Source organism: Rana temporaria, chromosome 13, assembly GCF_905171775.1.
Source record: "Rana temporaria chromosome 13, aRanTem1.1, whole genome shotgun sequence".
Taxonomy (NCBI): Eukaryota; Metazoa; Chordata; class Amphibia; order Anura; family Ranidae; genus Rana; species Rana temporaria.
In genome coordinates this window covers 112,606,380-112,619,586 of record NC_053501.1, presented here as the reverse complement: position 1 = coordinate 112,619,586, position 13,207 = coordinate 112,606,380, and the positions used below count along the sequence as shown (strand labels likewise).

The following is a 13,207-nucleotide window of genomic DNA, read 5'->3' as shown; positions in this document are numbered from 1 at the left end:
TTTAATGTTATAACACACAGCTTATATGTCATTTCCAAAACTGTTACAATGACAAATCTCCGCCCCCCTCTTACACAGTGGGGGGTCTTCAATACAGCTCCTTTGAAATAAAGATATTTCTTTGAACTACTCAGTATCTAGCCGGTTCGGCACCGCATAGAGAGAGATAATTACCACAATGAAGCAATCAGCATAATTAACATGAGCCACTTATCTATTCACAGTAACCAGTAAACACAGGGCTAGAACAATTAACATTTGAAACAGGACTGGCTGCAGAAGGGTAACTACAATTAACAGCCTTAAACAAGCAGGGAGGATTAACCTGAAGCATATAGGTAAAAAGTCCTTCACAATGGCCCCCCTTTTTCTCCCTGCTCCGGAAAACCCGGTTGGACCTTCCCTGGTCCAGTAGGGTTGACGGGTTCAGAGCTTTTAGTCCGAGGTTAACTCCGTTTGGCATGACTGACCTCCCTTGGCAACTGCTTCAGACTCAGGTATGCCACCGGGTCGTCAGATCACACGCCGGTCAGTCCCCAAGTCTTTGTGCGATCTGCAAAGTCACCAGAAGTCAGTGTGAAGACGGCGAATGGGTCTGTGCGCCGCCCTCTAGGTGTCCCGCTATGGGAGGGGCAGGTTATGGCTCTGAAGTGACAGTCACAGGAGATTCATAAAAAGAAAAAGTTATATTTGTTGAAATGCTGTAGCACTGGTGCTCAGAGTCCGGGGGGGGGAGGGGACTCAGAGCCCCATAAGGTCAGCCACCCCCTGCTCCCTCCGCAGCCGCCGGTTCTCCTCTTTGAGCTTCTCCAGCTCCATCTCCAGTTCATGGAGCCTGGGGGGGTCAGCCCGCTGTGACCTCAGGTGGTTGTTCTCCTCCATGCGGCTTATGCACTCCTCCAGCTCTATGTACTCACGGATCAGATCCTGCTTGCTCATGTCCTGCAGGCTTTCCACGTGGTCCTTCATCATCAGGAACTGGGTGGTGGTGTAAGGGGCCACCGGTGGGCCCTTGGCGAACATCTCGGCCCGCATCTGGGGCGCCCGCTGCGATTCCATCTCCTCCAGTCGCTTCTTCTCCTCCCAGGTCCGCTGGTTATATGACTTCCAGGACCTCTTCTTCTTGGGGGGTAGCTGGCGGTGCCTCTTTCTGCCCAGCTCCCTCCAGGGCCCCTCCGTCTCATGGCTGTCGCCCATGACCAGCTGACAATGGTGTTCCCTGTTGTCCGTAATACCCGATTGTACCGTGAGGACTTCGTAAACGGTGTCCGATGGTTCTTCCGGACCCAGCTCCTGGAGATCCCAAGCCGAGTCTACACAATGGGCTGCTGCTGGTGGGCGGTACCCAGGTTGAGACCAATTTGACCTGGTGTTGTCGTTCATGGGGCAATTCTGCTTGAAGTGACCCAGCTGTTTGCACCGGAAGCAGCGTTGTTCGTTGTCCTCCTGGCGTGGGTAGCGAGGGCTAGATGTCACCGGTCTGTTAGGAGGTTGGTATCTAGCGGCTGGTGGGTGTGAGGGCGCCGTTGGTCGTGGAGGTTGTACCCGTGGTGTGACCTGGTTCGTCTTGCGAGTATCCGCATATTCATCCGCCAACTTCGCGGCCTCTGGTAGAGTCATGGGCCTGCGATCTCTCACCCAATCCTTGATGTCCGTCTGGATGTGATTGTAAAATTGCTCCAGGAGCATTAGTTGCAAAATGTCCTCTGCGGTGGTGGCCTGGCTGCTGTTAGCCCAGTTAGAGGCCGACCGGGACAACTGGCATGCCCATTCCGCATAAGAGTCTTTCGTGGTTTTGCGTGAGTCCCTGAACTTCTGTCGGTGGGACTCTGGGGTTACTGCATAACGAGCCAGGAGCACTTCTTTAACCCGGGCGTAGCTATGGATATCCTGATCTGGCACGGTCCGGAAAGCATCAGAAGCTTTGCCTGACAGTTTGCCTGACAATATTGCAACCCACTCTCTTCTAGCTATTCGGTGCAGGTTACATTGTCGCTCAAAATCTGCCAGGTAGTTATCAATCTCACAGTCCTTTTCATCAAAAGCTTTAAAAGCGCTAAACGGAATCTTCCTTGCGTCTGCTGTGCTGTACTCACTGTTTGGAGAATGTGCGGCTGCTGGTTGGACTGCTGCCAGTTTTAACTGTAGCTCTGCGTCTCTTATTTGTTTAGCCTCCTGTAGTTCTGTGTCTCTTATTTGTTTGTCTCTTATTTGTTTAGCCTCCTCCGCTAACAGGTCCATCACTTTCAGCACCACATCCGGCGTTGGGTTCGGGCCGAACCAAGCTAGCTTCTCTCTCATTAGCTTGTTGGCTGGCGATTCCTCCTCCTGAATCACTGGTGTCTCCATCTCTTGTACTGCTGGCGTTGCTGCAATCCCGTCCTCCTGGTCTAGCTCCATTGATTCTGCTATGATGACCCGCTCGGCTTTGTTGCTAGCAATCCTTCCACGAACTTCCAGTAGTTCTTCCAGTGTCTGCTTGGAATCCCGGGTGTAAAGGAGAGTAGAAGGGAAAATCCCACTGCTACCAACCAATTGTGACGGTATCGGTATGATATCCCCGTCAAGCATTCCCTCCTCTCCATACAAGAACATCACAGGATCCCCCACACATGAGTCAAGACTGGATGCTGGAACCAAGACTGAGTTTAATGTTATAACACACAGCTTATATGTCATTTCCAAAACTGTTACAATGACAAATCTCCGCCCCCCTCTTACACAGTGGGGGGTCTTCAATACAGCTCCTTTGAAATAAAGATATTTCTTTGAACTACTCAGTATCTAGCCGGTTCGGCACCGCATAGAGAGAGATAATTACCACAATGAAGCAATCAGCATAATTAACATGAGCCACTTATCTAATCACAGTAACCAGTAAACACAGGGCTAGAACAATTAACATTTGAAACAGGACTGGCTGCAGAAGGGTAACTACAATTAACAGCCTTAAACAAGCAGGGAGGATTAACCTGAAGCATATAGGTAAAAAGTCCTTCACACTTCTCTTCTCCAGTTTGTATAGAAATCACCTGACAGAGAGTTCCTGTCCCCACCTGGCATCTGGAATAAGAAATAACCGGACACTGAGGATACTGGACCTGTCCGATAACAATCTGAAGGATATTCATTTCAGTGATGTGATGGAAGCTCTGACAACAAGCCAGATAGAGGAATTACAGTGAGTATAACAGGACTGACTGAGACAATAATAGTCTAGAGCAGTTTAAACATTCAGTTGTTTAAATCTTAGAATTGTGCTAATAATTGATAATGTAAGCAAAATTAGTCTAACTTTTTGGACTCCCTAAGTAGCCAGTCTGAGACTATTGTTCAAATCTGGCAATAAATGGCTAAAAAATTTGGCCAGTTTAGCAGGGATCAGGAACATTTTGATCAGTGTGTGTCTTTGTTTAACAGAAGTCGATCGTTAGGTTGACATTTGTTGAATGGGCAAGTTTAACAAATGGCTGAATAAAAAACTATCTGTGCTTATGCTGTGTATTGAGATATCACCGTCTCTACACATGGATGACAATATTGGGGGGTCTAGTCCATTATAAAAATGTTCTTCTAAAATTCTATTCTATTTCCTGGAGTTTTATTAAATGATCCAATATAAATGATTCCAATAAAGAGAAATGAGTTCCATTAATGTAGAAAATAGTTACATTCATTGCTGGGGGAGAAATTAATTTTCTTCTGGTAACATGACCCCAACTGGCATTTGGAATAAACAATAACCACTAAGGACACTGAACAAGTCCTGGAACTGTCTGGAGGGTCCTCATTTCAGGGATCTGATGGAAGCTCTGACAACAAGCTGGATAGAGGAACATGTTGACATGTTTCGCGTTCTAACGCTTTATCAAAGTCCTGATAAAGCGTTAGAACGCGAAACATGTCAGTCACGGCTCCTATCAATCCCAATTGCTTGCCACTGATGATCGAGCCCTGTCCGTGTCCCTTCACCAGCCTCATCCCCGTGGTTACACTTGCGTTGCTATCAATGCTACATCTGTGCCTCTCCATTGGTAGAATCGCTGCTCCTGGTTGATGTCATCAGAGCACGCCCTGCTCCCTATTGGATGGCTCTTCGGCGACGCTGCACGTGTGTCACGGATCCCCTCGCTGAAGTGCAGCTCGGTCCATCGGCTCTTGATGCAGGTTTTGCTTGCTAGTTACTGTGTGTTTTTTTCACCATCTTTGGGACCCTCATGCTACGCTCCCCCTACATCTTGCTGAAGTATGAAGGCTATCCATCCTAACAGGTACTTTTGAGCCATTACATGATACTTGTTTCTTCCATCTGGTTTTCGGCGATTACTGTGTTGAAAGTGCGACAGGACAATTCAGATGACTCAGGATTGATGTTAACCTCTCCATCACAGACTCCTCAGTGGCATCTTATTGGATTATTAATTCTATCACATTTATTGTGTTTTATACTGACTTTTTACTATTATTATAATTATTGTATACACCCCTTCCATAGACTCCCATGTTAAACGGTCATTTCTCCTGTGATATGGGGATCTGGTACTGGCCGGTCGTAGGTCCCTTGGACCTGGAACTTGGCACACATGTAGCGCCATTTCTCCTCTACAAGTGTGCAAAGTTTGTGGTCTGGGGGACCTACGGCTGGGGAGCTCTTATTTTTCAAACCCGGGCACCCCTTCCACAGACTCCCATGTTAAACGTCAATCCAGGCATGGGCACAGTGAGGCATGGGCACAGTGAGGCATGCACATGGACACAGTGGGGCATGGGCACAGTGAGGCATGCAAATGGACACCCTAGGCTTATACTCGAGTCAATACGTTTTCCCATTTTTTGTGGTAAAATTAGGTGCCTCGGCTTATATTCGGATCGGCTTATACTCGAGTATATACCGTATATATATTGATGCAAGCTTGGATCATTATTTTTTTAAGGTTATGAATAAAGATTTTCCCTAATAAAGGACTCGACATTTAGGACATACTGTATTATGCCCTGTATGATGTGACGAGTACATGGCCCATTAGTTATAGTACATTACATTATGATGAATCTTTCTGTGTTCAGTCTAGAACAGTGGTCTCCAAACTGTGGCCCTCGAGCTGCCACTGATACCAATAATGGGGCACAATTCCCCCCACTGATACCAATGATGAGTCACTAATCCTGCCACTGATACCAATAATGGAGCACTATTCCTCCCACTGAAAACAATGATGGGACACTATTCTTCCCACTGATACCAATGATGGGAAACTATTCCTTCCACTGATACCAATGATGGGGTATAATACCTCCCACTGATACCAATGATGGGAAACTATTCCTTCCACTGATACCAATGATGGGGTACTATTCCTCCCACTGATACCAGTGATGGGGTATAATACCTCCCACTGATACCAATGATGGGAAACTATTCCTTCCACTGATACCAATGATGGGAAACTATTCCTTCCACTGATACCAATGATGGGGTATAATACCTCCCACTGATACCAATGATGGGAAACTATTCCTTCCACTGATACCAATGATGGGGTATAATACCTCCCACTGATACCAATGATGGGAAACTATTCCTTCCACTGATTACAATGATACAATACATCACTGCTATCAGTGTGAGGAATAGTGTCGCTCATCCTCCCACTGATACCAATGATGGGACACTATGCCTCCCACTGATAACAATAATGGGGTATTATACTTCCCACTGATACCAATGATGGGGCACTATTCCTCCCACTGATACCAATGATGAGGCACTATTCCTCCCACTTACACCAATGATGGGGCATTATTCCTCCTACATTCACCAATGATGGGGCACTATTCCTCCCACTGATACCAATGATTGGGCACTTTTCCTCCCACTGATCCCAATAATGGGGCATTATTCCTCCCACTGATACCGATGATGGGACACTATCCCTCCCACTGATACCAATGATGGGACATTATTTCTCCCAGTCATACCAATGATGGGGCACTATTCCTCCCACTGATACCGATGATGGGACACTATTCCTCCCACTGATACAAATGATGGAGCATTATTTCTTCCAGGGATTCCAATGATGGGACACTATTCCTCCCACTGATACCGATGATAGGACACTATTCCTCCCACTGATACAAATGATGGGACACTTTTCCTCCCACTGATACAAATGATGGGACTTTATTCCTCCTCCTACTGACCACATGCGCTATTTAATGTTGTTTCTTCCCATTGACCACCAAGCCTGAGGCATTGTTTACTCGTATTGACACTTGGACATTTTTTATCCCCACTGGCCACAATCTGGCCTCCCTAAAGTCTAAAGGTCAGTAAGAACCCTTTCTCCTATTTCTCTGGGGCACAGTAACTAGGCTTGTGAACAGTACTGTACAGGGGTGGACTGACCATTGAGTCACTCGGGCACTGCCCGAGGGCGCCATGCCACTAGGGGGCCCCATCAGTGTTGCCAGGCTCAGTAAAACCAGGGACAGTATGTAAAAATCGGTGTTTTTTTTTAGATCTGTCCCTGATATGTCCGAAACTGACATGCTTTTAATGTGAATATCCCAAGATTTTAGCTGCCCTGCCTCTGCACTGCCTCCTGGCGTGGTGGCATCTGTAAGCCAGAGGGGCCCCATAATCTTCTATTGCCCGGGGGGCCCCATGAGTTGTCAGTCCGCCCCTGGTACTGTATTAACAATACTATTGATAATATAAATAACGACAACACTATTCATGCATATCCTTCATTATTGCACCCAGAGAGTAAAGGATATGGTGTGAGAGCATTCTTCTGAGATCTGATGACTATTTATATCCTCTCTTCTAGGATCGGAAACAATTTTTTGCCAGATGAAGCTAAAAGACTATTTATAAATATGGAATCCCTCCGGCCAGGACTGAGGGTTATTATATAGTCACCTCGGAGGAAAGAAGCTTTGCTACAACTGTGAATGGAGCCAGATCTTTGCCCGAAAAATGCTCTGAAGCCCCCACACGATCGTTTTTTAATGACCCGAAAAATGATCGTGTGTACGCGGCATCATAGTATTGCCACCTACATCAGAAACCTGCAACACTTCCACATGACATGCGCTTGGAAATACAAATTGCCATAACATTTGTCATGAACCTGAATCAGAAAAAGTCTGCGCCGTCCATGCCGTCCGCGCCATCCATGCAGGCCGCGCCATCCATACAGGCCATGCCATCCATGCCATCCATGCAGGCCGCGCCATCCATACAGGCCACGCCATCCATACAGGCCACGCCATCCATACAGGCCACGCCATCCATGCAGGCCGCGCCATCCATACAATCCATACAGGCCACGCCATCCATGCCATCCATACAGGCCACTCCATCCATGCAGGCCGCACCATCCATACAGGCCACGCCATCCATGTCATCCATACAGGCCACGCCATCCATGCCATCCATGCAGGCCGCGCCGTCCACGTCATCAATGCAGGTCGCGCCATCCGCGCGGCCCACTGTAACAGAGCTCCGCCGCCTCCTCGTCACGGACGGACGAGGAGGAGGTGGGACAGCGTGGACATATACACACGACGCCGCTGTGAATCAGGGGATAATGTACGCCGTAATCAGGTTTCCTTCCCTCCGCATCAAGACTGACATGGCGGGAGAGGAAACCTGACTCGAGTATAAGCTGAGGGGGGGCTTTTTCAGCACAACAAAAATTTGCTGAAAAACTTGGCTCGAGTATATACGGTACATCTAAGATGAGATGAATGTTTAATATTATTTTTTAATCTTTAATACTTCAGAGCATGAACGGGTTATGGGCACATGCCAGTCAAACATGGTACCAGCGGATTGGCGAAAATCTAAGGTGGTACCAATATGCAAATATCGGGAGACTATAGTCCGTAAAATTAGAAATAACTGTCTGGCTATAACATGGCCATGTTCTTTGAGAACTCTGGGGTGTAAGATGATTTATTAAAATGTAGTTTTTTTGAACTCTGGCTTCTGTAAGCCACAAGGGTATTTTCCGTGTTGTGTTACTAATAATACAGAACATACGAATACAGACTTATGTATAATTATTCCTTCTTTTCCTTTGTAGAAACAGAGGCAAAGAATTTATTTAATGCAGTTCCCTTCTCCTTTTCACTTGTAACCAACTTCCCCGATTATCCTTATGAGGCCACAATGCCCTGAACTCAACTTTTTACTATTTATATATTTTATACTATTTATATAGATTTTCAACATTTTGAGCGATTTTTTTACTCTCCTCCACTATGGGCCAGATCCACAAACGAATTACGCCGGCGTATCTATTGATACGCTGCGTAATTTTTAAAGTTCCTGCGTCGTATATTTGTTTTGTATCCACAAAACAAGAGACTGCATCTGGGCTCAATCCGACAGGCGTACGTCTTAGTACGCCGTCGGATCTTAGGTGCATTTTTCCGCTGCCCGCTAGATACGGCCATCCACGAACGTACGTCCGGCCGGCGCATTTTTTTACGTCGTTTGCGTTCGGCTTTTTCCGGCGTATAGTTACCCCTGCTATATGAGGCGCAGCCAATGTTAAGTATGGCCGTCGTTCCCGCGTCGAATTTTAAAAATGTTACGTCGTTTGCGTAAGTCGTTCGCGAATAGGGCTTTGCGTAGAATGACGTCACCGTCGTAAACATTGTCTTGTTCCGGTTTAATTTGGAGCATGCGCACTGGGATACCCCCACGGACGGCGCATGCGCAGTTGAAAAAAACGTAATTTACGTCGGGTCAAGACGTATTTACATAAAACACGCCCCCATCACATCCATTTGAATGGTGCGCCCTTACGCCGCCAAAGATACACTACGCCGCCGTAACTTACGGCGCGCTTGCTTTGAGGATACCAAAAAAAAAGTAAGTTACGGCGGCGTAGTGTATCTTAGATACGCTACGCCCGACGCAAATATGCGCCGATGTACGTGGATCTGCCCCCTATGTGTCTCTCATGGTCTATTTTAGCAGAGCTGATCACACTTTTGCATTGTGATCTTTGTAGTGCTGGAATGCTGACAGAGTCCCCTTGGCCTTATATTTTTAGAGGACAGTTTTTTTTTCTAATCAATATGCCTTTTTTACACTCAAATTTAGCCACCCAGTTTTAGCTTTAGTTGTTTTATATTTGTTGCCCATTGGAATGCACTTCATCATTTAAAAACGGCTATAATCTTTTTATATGGACTATAACTTGAAGGACTTATGAATAAATGGTTGTGGAACGAATCATTTGAGTTTCCATTATTTCTTATGGGGAAATTGAATTTGATATACAAGCGCTTTGAATTACAAGCATGCTCCTGGAACAAATTATGCTCGCAATCCAAGATTTAACTGTATATACATTTTATTTGGGTACAGTGTTACATGACTGCGCAATTGTCAGGTAAACTAACGCAGTGCTGTATCCCTCCAAAAATGGCCTGGTCATTAACCACTTAAGGACCGCCTCCTGCACATACAGTATACGTCGGCAGAATGGCGCGGCTGGGCACAAGCATGTACCTGTACGTCCTCTTTAAGTGCCCAGCCGCGCGCCCGTGACCCGGTCCGAAGCTCCGTGACCGCGGCCGCGGGACCCGCGGACCCGATCGCCGCTGGTGTCCCGCGATTGGTCCCCTGAGCTGAAGAACGATCAGAGCTGTGTGTAAACACAGCTTCCCCGTTCTTCACTGTGGCGCTGTCATTGATCGTGTCATCCCTGTTATAGGGAAACACGATCAATGATGTCACACGTCCAGCCCCGCCCCCTACAGTTAGAAACACATATGAGGTCACACTTAACCCCTTCAGCGCTCCCTAGTGGTTAACTCCCAAACTGCAATTGTCATTTTCACAGTAATCAGTGCATTTTTATAGCATTTTTTGCTGTGAAAATTACAATGGTCCCAAAAATGTGTCAAAATTGTCCGATGTGTCCGCCATAATGTCGCAGTCACGAAAAAAATCGCTGATCGCCGACATTAGTAGTAAAAAAAAAATATTAATAAAAATGCAATAAAACTATGCCCTATTTTGTAAACACTATAAATTTTGCGCAAACCAATCGATAAACGCTTATTGCGATTTTTTTTACCAAAAATAGGTAGAAGAATACGTATTGGCCTAAACTGAGGAAAAAAAATCGTTTTTTTATATATTTTTGGGGGATATTTATTATAGCAAAAAGGAAAAAATATTGCATTTTTTTCAAAATTGTCGCTCCATTTTTGTTCATAGCGCAAAAAAAAAAAAAACGCAGAGGTGATCAAATACCACCAAAAGAAAGCTCTATTTGTGGGAAAAAAAGGACGCCAATTTTGTTTGGGAGCCGCGTCGCACGACCGCGCAATTGTCAGTTAAAGCGACGCAGTGCCGAATCGCAAAAACTGGCCGGGTCCTTTACCTGCATTTTGGTCCGGGTCTTAAGTGGTTAAGGGGGTAAATCTTCCAGAGGTAAAGTGGTTAAAAAAAGGCCTAAGCGTCAGTATGACTTTAAGGAAGACACACATAACATTATTATGGTAACAGCTATGAGAGAAAAACTTGCTAAGTTCCACAATGATCTGTTGATATTGTATGGTAGATTTAATTCTCTAATAGAGGCAGTTTTACTCTTATGCCCCGTACACACGATCGGAAATTCCGACAGAAAAAGTCCGATGTGAGCTTTTGATCGGAAATTCCGACTGTGTGTAGGCTCCATCAGACTTTTGCTGTCGGAATTTCTGCCAACAAAAGATTGAGAGCTGGTTCTCAAATTTTCCGCCGGAAAAAATTTGATCGCCTGTAGCAATTCCGACGCGCATAATTCCGGCGCATGCTTGGAAACAATTTAAAGCATGTTCGGAAGCATTGAACTTCATTTTCTCGGCTCGTCGTACTGTTGTACGTTGCCGCCATAGGTGTGTGCAGCCCATTGCATTAGAGTGTGCACCCCAAAGCTCAAACACACACGCCTTTCTCTGCAGCCTTAGCTGCATGGGGCAGTGAATGAATGGGAAGTGCCCTGTGCTGAGTGGCTTCCTGTTCATCCCCAGCACATTACATAGTAATCACATGCCTCCGATGACGTCAGTTGTGACGAAACATGTAGGGCAGAGCTTATGCACGTGCCCTCGGCATGCTTGTCCTGCTGTGTACACCAACATATGCATGGTCTATACTCTTTGGATTGATTTTACATGCTTGCTTTTATCTTCTGAGTTGTAAGTTCTTTTACATTTTTGCATAATAAAAGTGTGTTTATGGTATTACATTATGTGGATATTTCCTTAATTTTAGTAGTAGGTAGGGAATCTGCACTGCACAGAGTGATTAGGTTGTGCCCAGGCACACCCAGCACACCCCCTGTGCACACCTATGGTTGCCGCGTTATTCACAGACGAAAGTTCAGCGAACTTTTGTGTGACCGTGTGTATGCAAGCCAAGCTTGAGCGGAATTCCGTTGGAAATAATATCCAAGGTTTTTCCAACGGAAAAATGTTTACGCGGCATTACACCCAGCAGTGCCGTGTTCCTCCAGCTCTGGCTATGCTCATGTACTTCACCTCAGGCTGTACAATCTCGGTCCCATTACAGCACTGTACCAGTAAGGGAAATCCTTAGGGAGACACATACTCTGCCTCAGGGCCGCCATCAGGGGAGTACAGGCAGTACACCTGTAAGGGGCCCAGTGGTCCCCAGGGGCTCGGATGGCATCCCCCTTTTTTTTATTTATTTAAAAATATATATATATTTTTTACATTTTTTTTGTCAGCACCCAAAGCCCCCCACCTGACCTCTAAGGGGCCCGGTGGTCCCCAGGGCCCTGGATGGCATCCCCCTTTTTAATTTTTTTTAATGTTAGTCAGCACCCAAAGTCCCCGGACCTCTATGGGGCACCGGTGGTCCCCAGGGGCCCGGACGGCATCCCACATTTTTTTTTGTCAGCAACCAAAGTCCCCCCCACCTCTAAGGGGCCCGATGTTTCCCAGGGTCCCGCATGGCATCCCACTTTTTTTTGTTCATCAGCAACCCAAACCCTGCCAACCTTAATTCACGGTGGCAGCCCCCCTAGCTTCTCGACTTGCGGTGCCCCCCCATTCTCAATTCGTGGCTCCCCCCCTGCTTCTCAACTTACGACACTCCCCCCTGCTTCTCAACTTGTGACACTCCCCCCTGCTTCTCCACTTGCGACACTTCCCCCCGCATCTCAATTTGCGGCAGGAGCACCCCCCCCCCCGGTTCTCTACTCCAGGGGGCCCATGCCTGAAGCTGTGTAAGGGGCCCCAAAATTCCTGATGGCGGCCCTGCTCTGCCTGCCAGTCTCAGAAGCTTGAATCTCCTTGGCGTCTTTCCGTATTGGCCATTGTAAGTTCGGTAGTACCACTACTGTTTTAGCCTGTAAGTCCCACCTCTGGTTAAAGAAGTACCAATGGTACTTCTGAGGGACAACAAGGGGCATTGGTGGAGGAGTCTTCAAGACCCTGAGAATTTGGTGAGGCTATTAGAAAAGTTCTCAAGATAAGGAGGAGTCAGAGCTGTGATAAGGAAAGAACATCAACCGAAAGTTAGAATGTAGTTTTTCCTGTTTTGAAGTTAAAAGCTTCATTCTAACGCCTCCACTGCGCCCAAAATTCTCCATAATTTCTGTTCTCTACAACCTGAATGTCTCTTAAGAAATAAGTCTGAGATGGAAGGTAAGGCTAAATGTTACCTTATATACCTGACGGGGTATTACACGAGGCGGGGGGGATCATCCAGATGTGTAATAGGAGGGATCTGTAGGGTTTAGAGTCACTCTGTGTGTATATATATATATATATATATATATATATATATATATATATATATATATATATAGGTCTGTAAGTTACTAAACTGACATCTGTTTTCTTACTGGTCTAAAGTACTGTAGTTCTCTTGTCCTAGTGTCTCCTGCGTTGGCGGCCCGTCCCTTAGGGGCGCAGGGGCGCCGCACCCCTATTTGTCACATGCTTTGTAGTTTTTGTACCTTAAGTATGAGTCCTGAGACGCCAACCTTGACCTTTAAGTTGAAGGATAACTGTACAGAGACAATCTCTCCTGATTGGCTAACTGACTTTGATTAACAGCCGTGGGAGCCCATGGTGCCACTGCTGTGTCTCACTCAATCAAGAGGAGAGTGACAGATGGCTAGAACACTCGTGGACATCGCTGGAGAGAGGTGAAGCTCGGGTA

The 13,207-nt window shown here is 46.4% G+C and overlaps 1 protein-coding gene across 2 annotated transcripts in view; it reads left to right on the top strand.

Annotated features, from left to right (window-relative positions):
• The window catches only part of LOC120920568 (NACHT, LRR and PYD domains-containing protein 3-like), an 85,167-nt gene that overhangs the window by 26,238 nt on the left and 45,722 nt on the right, over positions 1-13,207 (top strand). Inside the window, exons 9-10 of one of the 2 annotated variants that reach the window (XM_040332715.1) lie at positions 3,017-3,181; positions 6,834-7,960. In XM_040332715.1, the coding sequence (XP_040188649.1) occupies positions 3,017-3,181; positions 6,834-6,921 (253 nt within the window). In that variant the 3' untranslated portion in view covers positions 6,922-7,960. Of the gene's footprint in view, positions 1-3,016; positions 3,182-6,833; positions 7,961-13,207 lie in introns of those variants that run through there. The other variant, XM_040332714.1, reaches the window with a different exon arrangement.